This window comes from Staurois parvus, unplaced genomic scaffold, assembly GCF_062004578.1.
Source record: "Staurois parvus isolate SC_StPar_1 unplaced genomic scaffold, SC_StPar_1.0 ptg000417l, whole genome shotgun sequence".
Taxonomy (NCBI): domain Eukaryota; kingdom Metazoa; phylum Chordata; class Amphibia; order Anura; family Ranidae; genus Staurois; species Staurois parvus.
Window position 1 is genome coordinate 2212436 of NW_028318213.1, and position 17477 is coordinate 2229912.

The 17477-nt window shown below is 38.4% G+C and overlaps 1 protein-coding gene across 1 annotated transcript; it reads left to right on the forward strand.

The window, feature by feature from the left end:
• The first annotated feature begins 344 nt into the window (after positions 1-344).
• LOC149454785 (uncharacterized) lies at positions 345-2975 on the forward strand. Its single transcript, XM_089687108.1, has 2 exons — positions 345-1263; positions 2935-2975. The coding sequence occupies exons 1-2, from the start codon at positions 561-563 to the stop codon at positions 2973-2975; spliced, it is 744 nt and encodes a 247-aa protein (XP_089543234.1). The 5' UTR covers positions 345-560.
• The last annotated feature ends 14502 nt before the right edge of the window (positions 2976-17477 follow it).

Consider the following 17477-nt stretch of genomic DNA (forward strand, 5'->3'; position numbering starts at 1 on the left):
GGAACCCAGATATGACAGTCCTTTCCAGGTGCTTCTGGTGACGGCCACCTCAGTGAAGCTAGAAGGAAAGAGTACCTGGATCCACGCCTCTCACTGCAAGAAAGTTGCACCCCCAGAAGACAACTAGAAACATGAGACTATACACATATATCCTTTTGTATGTGCTTTCGGGAATGGGTAGGGGACAAAGAGTGGCAATCACAAGGGAAGGTGGGACACCCGAACAGAGTGGCCTGATAACATTTTGGTACAATTCTTCCAACACCCGTGTGGCCACTTTTGCCTTTGACTTCTGCTTCATAGCACCTTGTCCGAAACAACCTTGGCAGTGTACTACATATCAGGATCACTCCAGTAGTATATATATATGTGTGACGGATGACTATTGGGGAGACAAATGCAGATACTGGGGCTCAGTAGGATGGAATACGGGGCCTGACTGGGGGTATAAACCGCTAAGTGCCTTAAACCGCAAAGATAAAAATGGGAAGAGCCTAATTGATAGATTGACTATATTTAAAAAAGGCACATGTTCATATGAAAACCCAACAGGGAGAACTATGCCACTCACCCTCACCATAGAGAACCCCAGCCCAGGAGATGAGGGGCTTTACTGGTTGGGATACTGGGGACATGGGGGAGTGATGGGACAATTCCGGATAAGGGATATGTATAGATCAAACCGATGGAAATCTTCCAGAGATACTGCTCCCACCTATAACCCACTTATGCCAAAGATCAAAACATTGGCAGAGATGGTGGCCATAGCAAACCCTACATACGAAGATACTATAGCAGTAGAAACCGGCCTCTCAGACACTAATCTGTGGTTAGAATGGATGAGATACAATGCAAACTCGCATAATAAGTCCAACTGCTATGTGTGTGGGCATGCCAGACCACATCTGGGGACGGTGCCACTAACCCTACCAGATTCCATAGAGGAGTGTGTCTTAAGCCTGTATACTAACGTCTCTACGAACCAGTCTTTATGTGAGGACTGGAAGAAGCGTTACCCCTTAATCCAAGGAGACGAAAAGGCCCCAAATGGTTTAACTATATATCCTGGTAATTATACCTGCTATGCCAACTATGAGGGAGGAGGAAGGTTTCTGGGGAACTTCACAAAGGGATTCTGTGCTGCTTATAGTACAGCCCGGTCAGATCTCACCCAGAACCAGGTCATGTCATTGGGGGATATATTCTGGATCTGCGGTGATCAGAAGATTAGGACCCGACTGATAGGGAAATGGAGAGGGGAATGTACCCTTGCCAATGCCATAATGCCATTGCACATCCTCTCAGATCCATTACTTAAGGGGCCGCCTAACCCCCCCATGCAACCAAGCACAAACGAAGTGCCCCACAAGGGAGTTTTGACCCCCATGTCTATATAGATGCGATAGGAGTCCCAAGGGGGGTACCCGATGAATTCAAGGCCAGAGACCAGGTGGCCACGGGATTTGAATCCCTATTCCTCTTCATCACTGAGAACAAGAATGTAGATTGGATAAACTACATCTACTATAATCAACAACGGTTTGTAAACTACACACGAGATGCCCTAAAGGGGATAGCAGAGCAGTTGGAGGCTACTTCTAACATGGTCTTTCAAAATCGTATGACACTCGATATGTTATTAGCTGAAAAAGGGGGGGTCTGTAAAATGATACCAAAGACCATGACCTGCTGTACGTATATCCCAGATAACACAGGCCCAAATGGGAAGGTGACACTGGCCATCAAGAGGTTGGAGGACCTGTCAAATGAGCTTAAGGAAAACTCTGGTATTACACATCCCTGGGATCAGTGGTTTGGATGGCTGAGTGGCTGGCAGAAAGCCCTCGCCCAAGCAGGGGTGGTTATCCTGGGTATTATCATTCTAATGGCAATAGTCGCCTGCTGTGTGATCCCTTGCATTAAGAGGCTAATAGGAAAAGCTGTGAATGAGATCTCTCCTACATTCCTGAACTATAACAATGTTGAACTCCCCCGTGAAGAAAGGGAATCCTATACTCCCTTACAGACTATGGCCCCTGATCATCATATTTCAGACTTATAAAAAAAAGGGAATGCTACAAATTTCACCCCCCTAACAGGCAACTATAAGCAGGGAAAGACAGTGCCTGACTGTGGCCTTCTCAGGACGTATCGAGACTCTAGGGATGGATTAGCCACTCAGGGGCTCTATATGCGTCTTAAAAGAGTTCCAGAGGGAGGGCCACCAGGCAGTTAGGACATCAGAAGATATAGGGACAGTCAGGAATAAAATAGCCATTTTAAGGGGGGATTGTAGTGGATTGTGATTGACAGTCCACGTTTTATTAGATGATCAGTAAAATGACAATTTTATAGTCTTGCTACTGTCTGTATCTTGCTCTTTAAATTCCTTACTCTCTTAAGTAAACAATCAGATATAGGTTGACAGAACAATGATGATAATTAAGATGGCGCCTTCATCCGGAGTCTCACCCTTGGTGACTCATTAGGAGAAAAGTATCTTTTAATGTAAACAACCCCCATAAAAGGGAATGAGTCTCTTTGGGGACAATGATTGGAAGGTATCAACACGGATGGACGAACACGCAGAAACCCAGTGGACTTTTCACCCAATCAATGTATATGCTTTGCCTGCATCATATGCCCTATAAATGATACTGTTAGTTCCTCAATAAAACAGAATTTTAGGAAGTTGGCATTACTGCGAAGTGTCAGTGTCTTACTTCCACGTGCACGTATTCTCATATTAATTTGGCTCACTGGTAGATCACGGTAAATGGTCTGTAAGTGACCTAGTCCAGGACAAGAACTATTGATATCTACCAATGGAGATTTCACATAAACTCCTATTGTAACAGTCACCCCCTTGTAGCCAGTAAAACCAGACCACACATGTAATAATGGTTTATATGCAATCTCCTTTACGATTTATAGTTTTGCCTTTGTATTCTGAAGACTCTTTAAGCACAAAATGAAGTCTACTGACCCATTGGACCCCTTTGGAAGGCAGCAGGGAGGGGGACTAGACCCCATAGCCAGGCAGAATGGAGGCAGATTGGACCCCATTGGCAGCCAGCATGGAGGTAGACTCCAGTACAGCTCTGTGATCTCTTTTCCATAGATCTGGATCTCAATATCTGTAGTCCATCATTTGCTCTGGATGAACTAAATTCATAATCACAAAAGAAAAAAAAAATCACAGATCACAGTTCTCAGCAGTCCAATAATAAATAAGTCTGAAATGCGATCTGATCATGTTGCATTTTTTTCTTGAACATCCTTCCATAAAGATTTTAATTTGGTATAGCTGACTTAGTTAAGTCCTTTGGATCAGCTTTCTTGACTTCCTGAAATTATACTTTTTTAGTGTGAGCACAAATTATTATTATTATACAGGATTTATATAGCGCCAGCAGTTTGCTCAGCGCTTTACAATATAACGGGAGACAATACAGCAACAATACAGTTCAATACAAGAGGGATAGGAGGCCCTGGTATCCAAAGATACTCAGTCAAAGTTCTTCTTTTTGAACCTTTAAATATTCACATTGCTCAACCATCCAACAGCAGCAAATGTTAGCCTTGTCTTTCCATCACATTTACTGAATTTTATCGATAAGCCTTAATTTCACATCCTCCTGTGTCTGGTGCCATGGGCTTCCTTCATTACTTTTATCATTTCAGTCCTTTCTTCAACTTTACCAATCTTGTCCATCAACTTCTCCATAAAGCTCAAAATTTTTAGTAGCTATTCAACAGTACACCACCACCAAATAAAAAAAAACGTATCCCACAATGTTCTAAGACTGGAATATTCCATAGAAAGGATTGAGGCACAAAATTTAGAATAACAATGGTGTCTACTTTGAATAGCCAACACCTGATAGTCAATAGACAGAGGGGACATGATGAACAATGGTGATGGGATCCTGTATGTACAGTAAGCATGGAATGAACAATAGTACAGGTGGACCCCCCAGGAAGACAATAGAAACAGTAAACATTGGCAGTGTTATGCTAATAACTACCACAACCCATTCAACAGCCAATGTTAGGGGGGCAGTACACCTCAAAAGTCATCCTCAACTTATAATAATGTATTCTAGATGTAACAGATATTAAAAACACAATCCAACAAATACGTATCTGCTAAACTGACCACACACACACAGCTCCATACTCTAGAATGTTTTTTAGCCTTGCACAGAAAGACCAAAACTCATCTATTTAAAATAATTGGAAGTAATGAATTAATTTCCACTTTCCCAGCAATGAGAATGCTTAAAACATTAAAATCATCTCCATAAGTTTCTTCTAGTTTCACTTTCCTGCAAAATGCAATGGGGTTGATTTAGTAAAACTGGAGAGTGCAAAATCTGGTGCATCCCTGCATAGAAACCAATCAGCTTCCAGGTTTTTTTGTCAAAGCTTAACTGAACGAGCTGAAGTTAAAAGCTGATTGGCTGCCATGCAAAGTTGCACCAGATTTTTCACTTTCCAGTTTTAATAAATCAACCCCAATGCATTTAGGTGACACAAAATTTCAATAATGAAAAAACTGTTAATGCTTTTATTAAAAAAAGTCAAGCTTTTTTGCCTTATAAAAAAAAAAAACCATACTGAGAAAAAAATAAGTAAAAACTTTAACAAAAAAAAAACAATCTTTCTGTTCCTTCTTAATAAAAATATGTCACCAACAAAAACACAAACCCAAGAAACTGAAGTAAGTTGAGCACATTTTAACCAAATCAAATTAAACACAAAAATTCCCTCTACTGGTATCCTCCCCATTAAATTGAACTGTGTTTAATGGTTCTTCCAATATATTTATGGGAGATCTAAATATTGAAAAACAATTCTGTGGTGTATCCTCCCTGTTTGTTTTGGAGGTCTTCTAATACCCACTATGTTGCACTGAAACCCTCAGTTGAGTGTTCTGACAAGTGGTCACAAATTAAGTTACCCAATCGATATACTTTACTAAATTATACCACTAGAGATAATAGATCCCAGAGAGTTCATTGTCTCAGCAACCTTTCAGCACATTTTTTTGGAGAAAGAATTACAGGGTCTCCAATGGTCAAGTTAAGCATTCCTGGAAGGCTGGACACCCTTATTGCATATCTAACCAAGAGGATCCTTTGAAATGGATATCTGGAAAACAAAGATTTGGATCCCATTGTCTAGATAACTACCCAGGCACTGGATAGTCTCCACCTATTGTCACACTTTCAGGCATACAGTATCACCTGTAATTAATAATAGAATATCAAACAATTCCCATCTTTCTTCAGAACTTGGACAGATAAGACAACATATTACACAACCACATCCATCAAACTCTAAATAAAATATATTTCTTGTTATCAGATTATTTACATCTGTCAATGGAGATGTCACATAAACGTAGATTGTAACTCATGGGGACCATTATGTGTAATTCCACTTTAAGCTGAACATTGTCATATACAAATCTAAATGATTTACATTTTGTAGAAAGAGTGTCTATGCCATCCATTCTCAACTTTTTCAACAAGGAGGAACCTTTGACATAACTTCCAAGTCTCAGAGAACCTCTGCTAATAATAGATAGAGCTTCATCTCCGTGTAGATCAGTGTGATGGTCAGTGGGAAGAATGTTCCTTACATTTGTGGTCAATGGAAGAAAATGCCCCCTAGAGATAGCTTGAAAAGATCACTGGTGTCAGTGGCAGAAATTGCTTCTTTCTCATAAAATGACGTCACCAGCAAAAACACAAACCTAAGAAACTGAAGTAAGTTGAGCACATTTTTAAACATATCAAATTAAACCCAAAAATGCCTTCTGATATCCTCCCCATTCAATTGAATTGTTTTTGATGGCTCTTCCAACATATTTATGGGATATCTAAATATCTACAGATCTGGGTTCCTTGCCTCAACACTTGGTTTGTCATTCACCCAGAACATCATGTCAGTATGATATTTTCCATTACTTGATCTACACATGGCTTGTTCTAGGTCACTGACCCACCAAGTAGTTAAGAAATGATGAGGATGTTTGGAGATGAATCTATAGAAATAAACTCAGATATGGAAGCTCCAATATTTCTATCCTGACAGGTCATTTTAATCCTGCAAACTAGTTTTCTATTGATTACAGTTTATAGTCATTTTTTTTTTATTTTCAATCAAGTCATTTTTAAACTAACCCCATTGGTGTACAATGCTGCCAGAAATAAGACCTAATGGTATAAAAGAACAGTAAGAACCTACAGCCATTGTGACAATGAGATTTGTTTCGTTTTTTTCATATTTCATTATCTGGTTAGTACTCACTCTTGCATTAGTTATTTTAAAATTCTAAGTTCTTCTAAAAATATAAATCTTATAAAATAAAACTAATTTTCCATTTCATTGTTAATATGGTGGAAAGTTTCATTTTAAAATTCAGTAAAGTTTCAACATTCTTGGGTTTCATCATGTTTAATTGTATCACCTATTCTCTAGAAAACCTTTTAATATGCAAATCAGCAACAACAGTCCGGGTTTATTTACACAACATTTCTATTAGAAGTCAACCAATCAAAAACCTCCCTTCTCTGCCTTTCCCGCCCATCTCCCTTGTATAAAGCGGGCCTCTCCCTCCTCTCATCAGTGACTCTACTTCCAGAGATTCCGGTATACTCATCTACTACAGCCCAGCTGGAGATTTGGTGACCTTGTCCGGAGCTGATCTGCAGAGGAACCCAATACTCAAAGAAAACTGATTTGACTTCATCACAGCGGAATCTTCACCACATTAAGGTAAGGTCACTTTCATCCTTTTCTTTTTTTTCTCTCCAGGACACTATGGCCTCCAGTGCTTATTATGTGGAACGTCTTCTGGATAGAAAGGTCTCCTTCTATTCCCGAGGATTAAAGAGGATAGACTTAGAGAAGCACGTCCACATTGTGAAGAAACTTGGAGAAGGTGGATTTGGGAAAGTATTCTTGGCAAACGACAGGAAAACAGGTCAGTGAATAATTCTATCCACCATTTCAATATCCTCTATAAATATTTATGTATATGCATGTAAATACGATCTGCAACACATAGACTTTTTTTTCAAAAGCTCACTGATTTGTAGATGTACTCTAAAATATAAGCAGAAGTAAAGTAGAATTCCCATGTAACACTTTAAATGAAGAATAGCAGGAATATGGAGTGAACCTATATGGCCCAATGATAGAATTTATGACATCTTTATGAAAGGAATACATCTGGGTGCAAGAGATCTTTTTAGAATGATTTTCAAGTAAAATATCCAGAAATTACCGGCTTAAAATGTCCAGTTATTGATCTAAGGTAAATTTATTTTTTTTGCACAGGTGGAAGAATGGCATTGAAGGTCACAGAAAAAAACCGAACCACTCAGCGGTCTTTCCTCTGGGAATTCAGTATTTCGTGCTTACTTTCCATTCATCCTAACATCATCAGATGCTATGGCAACGCCTTCACCACCACCGACCACTTTGGATTTATTCAAGAATTGGCACCTTTTGGTGATCTGCTCTCCATGATTATACCAAATGTAAGTACATTAAGATTGAAGTATAGAGAATTATTTTTTCTTTGGTTTGCATAGAGTTAAGAAGAGTTACAACTCCTGTCAAGTTATTTTATGTTGTCTGTATCCTTTTGGAAAGATTTCCTTTCACTTCCTTGCCTAGAGATGCAACAGGAAGTGAGGGAAACTCTCTTATTTGACATTAGTAGAGGTGTCCATGTTGAAAGATTTTCACTTGCCTTTTGTTCTGACTACTCGTACTTGTTCTGAGCACATACGGACATACTTATGACAAAAGAATCCATCCCTAGTCTAAAACTAAAAATGTTGCAGCTATACATATCATTTAATTGTTTCTGGATAAATACTCTATATTTCCAATCTCTGGATAATTAATCTGAAGTTCCCCTTTATTTTTTTAGGTGGGAATTCCAGAAGATGCAGTAAAGAGGTGTTCTGTGCAAATTTCAAGTGCCCTTGAATTCATGTCAGAAAAAGGACTGGTGCACATGGATGTGAAGCCAGAGAATGTTTTAGTCTTTGACCGGGACTGCTATTCCATCAAGCTCACAGACTTTGGCCTTGCTAAGGTCAAAGGCACAGTGATTCGAGGCAAGTGTGGCACCATGTCCTTCATGGCTCCAGAAATGTTCCAAATTGACACTTCAGATGGCCTGGTTGTAGGTGGCAGCCTTGATGTGTGGGCGTTTGGAGTAGTCATCTGTTGTCTACTTACAGGAGAGCTTCCATGGGAGGATGCCATTCCGGACGATGAAAAATATCAAGGTTTTGTTGACTGGCAAAACAATGTCAAGAGTGAGAATCCTCCGGAAGCATTGACCAAGGTCGCCTCTGGGATACAAAGGATGATTAGTGATCTTCTGGCCATTGACCATACTAAAAGAAGTCGGACTACGGAAGTGCTGAAATACACAAAGGAAAGCTGGAAAGCAGAAAGCCCAGGTTTAGCCACAAGGCAAAAGGATGAAGATGCCATAGAAATCTATTCGTCTTTGGAATCTGATGAACCCTTGTGTGAGGCCTCCCACCAGAGCAGCAAATCCATTGTGTCAAGTTTCAGCTCCACATCTGGCCAGTTGATCATAGACACTTCTGAATCCCAGTCGGAGATGACTCCAGATCCACCCAAAGATGACATGGAAGAGGCACTAGTGATTTTTGACGATGAATTCTCTTTACACATTGGAGCAGAAATACACATTGAGTAAAGAAGAATTGGTGAGTGATGGCACATCTGAAAGAACATCACATATGGTCAACTTTCTCAGGTATGTGGCTTTCTTGAGAAAATTAAAGCATCAAAAGATCCTATATGTATTTTGTAGTAGTCAGCTCCACAATTCAAACTTTTAGGGACAAGCCACACTAGCATTTCTGATCTAAGTGTGTAGTCATTACTCTTTGTCTCACCATATTACCACTGTTGAACTGACCACATGCAGTTTGTCATTATAAATTTAATTTTCTTGTTTGCATTTCACAGATCATTTCTTTATTTTCTTCTAACAATATTTCTTTAATTTTTTTAGATGACAAGTCTGGACTATCCCCAATGGATGAACAAGACCCCTGCCTGGTACATGGGAGATGTAACTTGTACATATATAAGTAGTTACTCCTCCTTGGACCGGGTGGTGCTCTTGATGTGTCTCTGTACAGAAAAATACAGTTTGATCCTGCCAGAAGTCCAGTGAGCTCCTAAATTCCTGTTTGAGCTAACAACACTTTTTCTGTTGCACTGAAATTTCAAGCAAATCTTTCAGCCAGGTTTAGAAATACATGCCTATATGCATACATTAGCAGTCAACCACTTAGCCATATTTCTTGCATGAATTGGGTTCATCATCTCTTCATCTTTAATCCTCAGCAAAACAACCAGACTTGTTTAGGACAGTCAGGTACATAGAATCTTTAGAATGAAAGGTCAGCAGTGACTCTGTAATGATCTCATTAGAGGTTCTCTCTCTCACTCCCTTGTTTTTCCTTCTCTCTTTTTATCCATTTTCCTCTCAACTTTCTATTCTCCTCTCCATCCTCCTTCCACTCCAATTTCCTGCTCTCTCTCTCTTTCCATTTTCTCTATCTATTCCCTTTTCTTTACCCCCCCCCCCTTCACTCTCTCACTTTCCTCCACCCTCTCTCTCTCTCTCTTTCCATCCCTTCCAATCTTTCTCCTCTCTTTTCTCTCTTCCCCTCCTTTCTTTCACCCATCCTGTCCCCTTTCCTTTCTCTCTTTGCCTTCCCTACCCACCATTCTCACTTCCTCTCTTTTCCATTCTTTCTTCCTCATTTCTACTCCTTCTCTCTCTCATCCTCGTCCCCTGTTCTCTCTCCCTTTCCCAATCTCTACCCTTCTCTCCTCTCCTCTCCTCGGATTTTTATAATCATAGTGGTATTAACCATTAAGAGGGTCCAATTATACTGTTTTCAAATATTACATACTTTCTATACATCAGGTATTTACACAGGGCAGGCGGCTTGCCCCCCCCCCCAACTTTGTGGGGTCCCCTCATTGACTGGCCTCTCATGGTATGCCCGGATGCTCCCTCCCATTGCCTTTGTGCAGATGCATGTATCTTAAGGTATTTTAGTTGTCCAACTGGTCTGATATGTATTTTTTGCAGACCTGTGTAATAGTTGCGTTGTTGATGTTTATGGCAACTCTTGCAATGGTTGCTAATGTAAGCAGTTGTGTCCCTTCCAATACTAAGATTATCATGCAAAATTGGCAGTCCTGAGGGCCACAGTTGGACACCCCTAGTCCCAACAATGGAGGGTGGCTTCCATAAACATGTCCATTGTGATGGGAACAGTATCATCAGTCACACCTCAGCCAGGTGTTCTACCTCCTCTTTACCATATCAGTTCACAAGTCCATCACCATTATTATGGTCAGTTCAGTCCTGGGGGTAAAAGTTCTCTCTATATTTAGCAACTACATTTTGCTATGAAGCAAAACCAAAGTGTATTTTAGTGAATATCACAATCTCTATTGTATTGTTACATTTACCTAAATTGTTACATTATGTGTTTTATATTTTTCACTACATTTCAGGTTTTAGGTGCTTCTTTTAGTGACCATCTCCATGCAGTAGGCCTCCTTGATGAACAACAGCTGACATGAGGGGGAAGCTACACAGCAAGTGTATTGATTGTATTCAGTCTGTTCAGACAGGTAGAACAATAATGAGAAGAGGTGAATTACAACAAATATGATAATATGGAATCAGATTCTCCTTATAATGAGCCAATATGACTACCTTCCTGCACCCCGGTCTATTGTTATGTCATACAGTATCACCTGTAATTAATAGAATATCGCCCCTTGGCAGCTTACATTTAAATCAAACAATTCCCTTCTATCTTCAGAACCCGGACATACAATATAAGACGTATTACACAACCACATTGATCAAACTCTAGCTAATATATATTTCTCAGTACAAGAACTATTGATATCTACCAATGGAGATTTCACATAAACTCATATTGTAACAGTCACCCCCTTGTAGCCAGTAAAACCAGACCACACATGTAATAATGGTTTATATGCAATCTCCTTTACGATTTATAGTTTTGCCTTTGTATTCTGAAGACTCTTTAAGCACAAAATGATGTCTACTGACACATTGGACCCCTTTGGAAGGCAGCAGGGAGGGGGACTAGGCCCCATAGGCAGGCAGCAGGGAGGGGGACTAGACCCCATAGCCAGGCAGAATGGAGGCAGATTGGACCCCATTGGCAGGCAGCATGGAGGTAGACTCCAGTACAGCTCTGTGATCTCTCTTCCATAGATCTGGATCTCAATATCTGTAGTTCATCATTTGCTCTGGATGTACTAAGTTCATAATCACAAAAGAAAAAAAAAAAAATCACAGATTACAGTTCTCAGTAGTCCAATAATAAATAAGTCTGAAATGCGATCTGATCATGTTGCACTTTTTTCTTGAACATCCTTCCATAAAGATTTTAATTTGGTATAGCTGACTTAGTTAAGTCCTTTGGATCAGCTTTCTTGACTTCCTGAAATTATACTTTATTAGTGTGAGCAGAAATTATTATTATTATTATACAGGATTTATATAGCGCCAGCAGTTTGCTCAGCGCTTTACAATATAACGGGAGACAATACAGCAACAATACAGTTCAATGCAAGAGGGATAGGATGCCCGGGTATCCAAAAGATACTCATTCAAAGTTCTTCTTTTTGAACCTTTAAATATTCACATTGCTCAACCAACCAACAGCAGCAAATGTTAGCCTAGTCTTTCCATCACATTTACTGAATTTGTCTGGTGCCATGGGCTTCCTTCATTACTTTTATCATTTCAGTCCTTTCTTCAACTTTACCAGTCTTGTCCATCAACTTCTCCATAAAGCTCAAAATTTTTAGTAGCTATTCAACGGTACACCACCACCAAATAAAAAAAAAACGTATCCCACAATGTTCTAAGACTGGAATATTCCATAGAAAGGATTGAGGCACAAAATTTAGAATAACAATGGTGTCTACTTTGAATAGCCAACACCTGATAGTCAATAGACAGAGGGGACATGATGAACAATGGTGATGGGATCCTGTATGTACAGTAAGCATGGAATGAACAATAGTACATGTGGACCCCCCAGGAGGACAATAGGAACAGTAAACATTGGCAGTGTTATGCTAATAACTACCACAAGCAATTCACCAGCCAATGTTAGGGGGGCAGTACACCTCAAAAGTCAACCTCAACTTATAATAATGTATTCTAGATGTAACAGATATTAAAAACACAATCCAACAAATACGTATCTGCTAAACTGACCACACATACACAGCTCCATACCCTAGAACGTGTTTTAGCCTTGCACAGAAAGACCAAAACTCATCTATTTAAAATAATTGGAAGTAATGAATTAATTTCCACTTTCCCAGCAATGAGAATGCTTAAAACATTAAAATCATCTCCATAAGTTTCTCCTAGTTTCACTTTCCTGCAAAATACAATGGGGTTGATTTAGTAAAACTGGAGAGTGCAAAATCTGGTGCATCCCTGCATAGAAACCAATCAGCTTCCAGGTTTTTTTGTCAAAGCTTAACTGAACGAGCTGAAGTTAGAAGCTGATTGGCTGCCATGCAAAGTTGCACCAGATTTTTCACTCTCCAGTTTTAATAAATCAACCCCAATGCATTTAGGTGACACAAAATTTAAATAATGAAAAAACTGTTAATGCTTTTATTTAAAAAAGTCAAGCTTTTTTGCCTTATAAAAAAAAAAAAAAAAAAAAAACAACATACTGAGAAAAAAATACGTAAAAACTTTAACAAAAAAAAAAACAATCTTTCTGTTCCTTCTTAATAAAAATATGTCACCAACAAAAACACAAACCCAAGAAACTGAAGTAAGTTGAGCACATTTTAAACAAATCAAATTAAACCCAAAAATTCCCTCTACTGGTATCCTCCCCATTAAATTGAACTGTGTTTAATGGTTCTTCCAATATATTTATGGGAGATCTAAATATTGAAAAACAATTCTGTGGTGTATCCTCCCTGTTTGTTTTGGAGGTCTTCTAATACCCACTATGTTGCACTGAAACCCTCAGTTGAGTGTTCTGACAAGTGGTCACAAATTAAGTTACCCAATCAATATACTTTACTAAATTATACCACTAGAGATAATAGATCTCAGAGAGTTTATAGTCTTATAGTCATGAGTTGCAGGAAACAAAAATTGCTTGATTCACTCACCAACACCAGTCAGTGTTGATGGGGGAATCCTTCCCATGGAGCTATTGTGTTCCCCTGGTGGAGATAGGTGGCATGGGGAGTCTATATTAGCTGCTAGCAATAATTACATAGAAAACCCAACAGGTTGGTTGTACTTAATTTAATCGATTAATCAACTTAGGTACATTCACCACACCTATACATAGTTTAAATCTTGGCAGGTCTCTGCTGAACCGTCCAAAATTTGAACCTTCTATGGTGGGCTTTAGTTACAAAGCTTTCCATACTAGACATGGCAGCCATTTCCAGCAGATGGTGCCCACAGTTTCAAGTAATTACCTTAAAACTTTTCAGAGTTCTGCTAACAAGTTGAGAAAATAAGTGATAAACAAATAAAATGTTTTTTGGTTTTCTTTGTGTTATTTATTTTTCTAAGTCATTAGTCTGAGACTACAATATTCAGTACACCCAAGGTGTTGGAGCACAGAAATTTACCATAACAATAAGATCTACCCTGAATGGTTTCAGCCTACACCCAACAGACAATACAGAGGAGGAACTGAAGGCAATGGTGATGGGATTTGGTAATTACAGTAAACAAACAATAGTAGAGGTGAACACCCAGACACTCAGCAGAAACAATTGACAATGACAATGGCTACCATTTCCCCCCAACAACAATGTTTTGTATTTTATACCAAAAGAACCTAAAAATACTCCATACTCTGGTCCACTGACCACACACAGCTTTATACACTAGAAAGTTTTTACAATGCACAGAGAAAAAAATAAAACTATAATTTATCTGCAACATCTGTATTCACTTTATTCATTTTCTACAAAGTTCCCCTTTTCCAAAAATGAGGAACCTAAAATGTGTGCATTACCAAACATCCTCCCTGCTACATTTAGCTTTAATTTCATACAAATACAACGCATTTCAATAAAACAAATCACAATAAACTAAAACAAGTTTTAAAAAAATAAAAATCTGTCAATTCATGATTTTTTACCTTAATAATAAAATAAACAAAAAAAATAAATAAAATAAAACAAAATAATATTTCCTCTTCAGTTTACTATTATCCCTATTAAATTGACCGGCTTCAGTTGGTTCTTCCAATATCCTTTTCCTGAATATGGCAATCCTGCAATCTAGTAATATAGAAGGTAATTATCAAGCATGTTCTACTATCCAACCTAATGCAGAGTAGCTGCTTATTTCCTGCATTTCCTCCACATTTGGTCTATGATTCCCTATGCCTTGCTCAATAAACTACTGGAAGTATGGGGCACACTGGTGAGGCCACCTCCTTACCTTTACTATGGCACCCCAAAAACACTTCATTACCCTTGGAGAAGATAATCTGGATTTTACCAACATCAGGGGGTTTATTAACCTTTTCAGTTAAAATAATTTGGCCCCCAATGTGATCTGGACTTGTCACAATGGAGTACTCTCTATTTTTTGTTTGGTGACCTCAAAGTGAACATTTAAAGTAAAGTAGATTGTGGAGACAAAATACAACAAATACAAACCAGACATGACAATAAAGACATTGGCCCTCAAACTTTATATGTAAATCCTCTGCTTGTAAAAGATTAGTATATATCATAAGAATCTGCAGAAGATGTTTGAAGCTTTTAGTGATGGAACATCTTTGTTAAAACCTTTAAGGAATAACTTTCCTTTCAGGGTCCAATCACAGCTCAGCATTCCAGCCTTTGTCAGTTCATATATATTGCCCACTTTATAGTCTCAGGTGGGTGGAATTCTATGTTGATTTTAGATTGTGTATTTATGATTTATATATGGATGCATGTTTAGATTTTATTTATTTAGACAGATATTTTATACATAAACTTTTCATGGTTAAATTGGGTCAATGTGATATTTTGCATTTTTGTAAATTTATGTTGAGCAATTTAATAAAAATATATTAAAAGAATATTAAGACATTTTATACATTATCTCTATAAAACTTTTCATCTAAAAATGGTTTCCTTGGTTAATTAAATAATTTAAAATTAGTTTCAGGGTAATTTCCCCGCCCTCATCACACTGGCACAGCATAAACAATCCCCATTCATATGGACCTACCTGCTCCACCCTTCAGGAGCCCATTCCAAAGTCACCAATCATATGTTAATGAGCAGCTCCTCTGCGTTGGCCAATCAGAATCTCATTTAAGAAATTCCTTTATCTCCCCACATATATACCAGACCTCCAGTTCTTACTTTCAGTGACTCTCATTTTGCTTGTAGCAAAAGTGATTCATTTCCTCCATTGACTGCTTCCCGCCAGAATTGCTTTTCAGAAGACCACATAGATTTCCTTCGTGAAGACCGACTTGGAGACCATCTATACCTTCATTTTCCAAAGTAAGTCATATAGAACTTCATAGTTTTATAATCCTCAGTTTTATCCTTAGCTAGCATTTTTCTCTACAATTAAGAGATGTACTTCGCAGAAATTTAAATAGTAAAAATGTAGAATGTTCTCTATTTTTTCACTTACCTGTTATTTATTGTCAGACAAATAGGCCTTTTATTTTAGAGATTGATATATTGATTAAATATTCACATGATATTGTGATCATTTATTTTTAAAATATATTCATCATTAATCTTTACATTCAGATATTCATTCTTCATGTACACTTGAAATAGTTAAAAAAAACAATTACTCCTCAGGTTGTCTGTTAGATGGTAGATTAGCAGTTGCTTGTTAAACACAATTCAAAATCAAGTTTTTTTTACTGAGTTCAAAATTTTGCCATTCCTGTAATTTTGCCATTCCTGTCTGACTTTTTCATACATACAAGTGTTTTCCTAATTTTCTTTGTCATCATATTTTACAATTAGAGATGAGCGAATCGAACCAGGCGAAGTGGAATTCGATTCGAATTTCAGGAAAAATTTGATTTGCGTCGAATCCGAATATTAGCCTACTTCGGGTGCGCGAATCGGATTTTTCCCGATCAGCCGGCAAAAGTGTCCCTGCAGAGAGCTCCGCTATTTCTGACAGTTCTCTGACAGTTCCTTCACATGTACAGCGGTTGAAACACTGTATCTATTTGTTTCCATTTAGGATACAGATGTTTTTATTCGGAAACAGATACAATGTTTCAACCGCTGTAAATGTGAAAGTCAGAGAACTGTCAGAAATAGAGGAGCTCTGCAGATACACTTAGCGGAGCTCTGCAGATACACTTTTTGCCGGTTTGGAATTCTTCTTATTTTCATCCTACTTCTTCTTCTTCCTCATCCTCAGAGGATGAGGATGAGGATGATGAAGAAGAAGAAGTAGGATGAAAATAAGAAGAATTCCAAGCCGGCAAAAAGTGTATCTGCAGAGCTCCGCTATTTCTGACAGTTCTGTGACATTCCCTCCATACAGCGGTTCAAACATTGTATCTATTTGTTTCCTTCTCCTTCTCATCCTTCTCCTTCTCATCCTTCTCATGCTTCTCCTCCTTCTCCTTCTTCTCATCCTTCTCCTTCTCCTTCTCATCCTTCTCCATCTTCTCATCCTTCTCCTTCTCCTTCTTCTCATCCTTCTTCTTCTCCTCCTTCTCATCCTTCACCTTCTTCTCATCCTTCTTATCATCCTTCTTCTCATCCTTCTCCTTCTCATCCTTCTTCTCATCCTTCTCCTTCTCATCCTTCTCCTTCTTATCCTTCTCCTTCTTCTCATCCTTCTTCTCCATCTTCTCATCCTTCTCATCCTTCTTCTTCTCATCCTTCTCCTTCCTCATCTCCAAGGGCATTTAAATTAAAGGTACAGTGTTCTGCACTAATTTAAAGGCTCTCTGAAGCCTAGAAACCCTTTTAATAAGTTAAATTCGTAGCGAATTAATTTGCATCGAATCAAATTTCTTCCTCAAATTCGGCGAATCAGCCGAATCGAATTTTTGAATAATTCGCTCATCTCTATTTACAATGACAGCCTAACAATACAGATTTCTTAGCAGAAGGTTACATTGCCCACCAAAAGGGATTCAATGATTGTCTTTGGTTAGAGATCCATAGATTGATGGAATATCCATATTATCCTGCAATATGTAATTTCTACAATCTACCCAACCTCATGCATTACATTCAGATGTTCTTTCTTCATGTATCCTTGAAATAAAATGAAACCGTTCCATCCTAGGTTGTCTGGTAGGTTGTAGATTAGCAATTGCATGCTAAACAATTCAGTACCAGAAGAT

What these genes read in the sequence shown, in the direction of transcription:
- LOC149454785 (XM_089687108.1), top strand. Translation starts at nt 561, where the DNA reads ATGCCACTCACCCTCACCATAGAGAACCCCAGCCCAGGAGATGAGGGG. An exon ending in AGGGAAATGGAGAGGGGAAT is followed by an intron (nt 1,264 to 2,934) that starts GTACCCTTGCCA and finishes TACGATTTATAG; the next exon opens with TTTTGCCTTTGTATTCTGAA.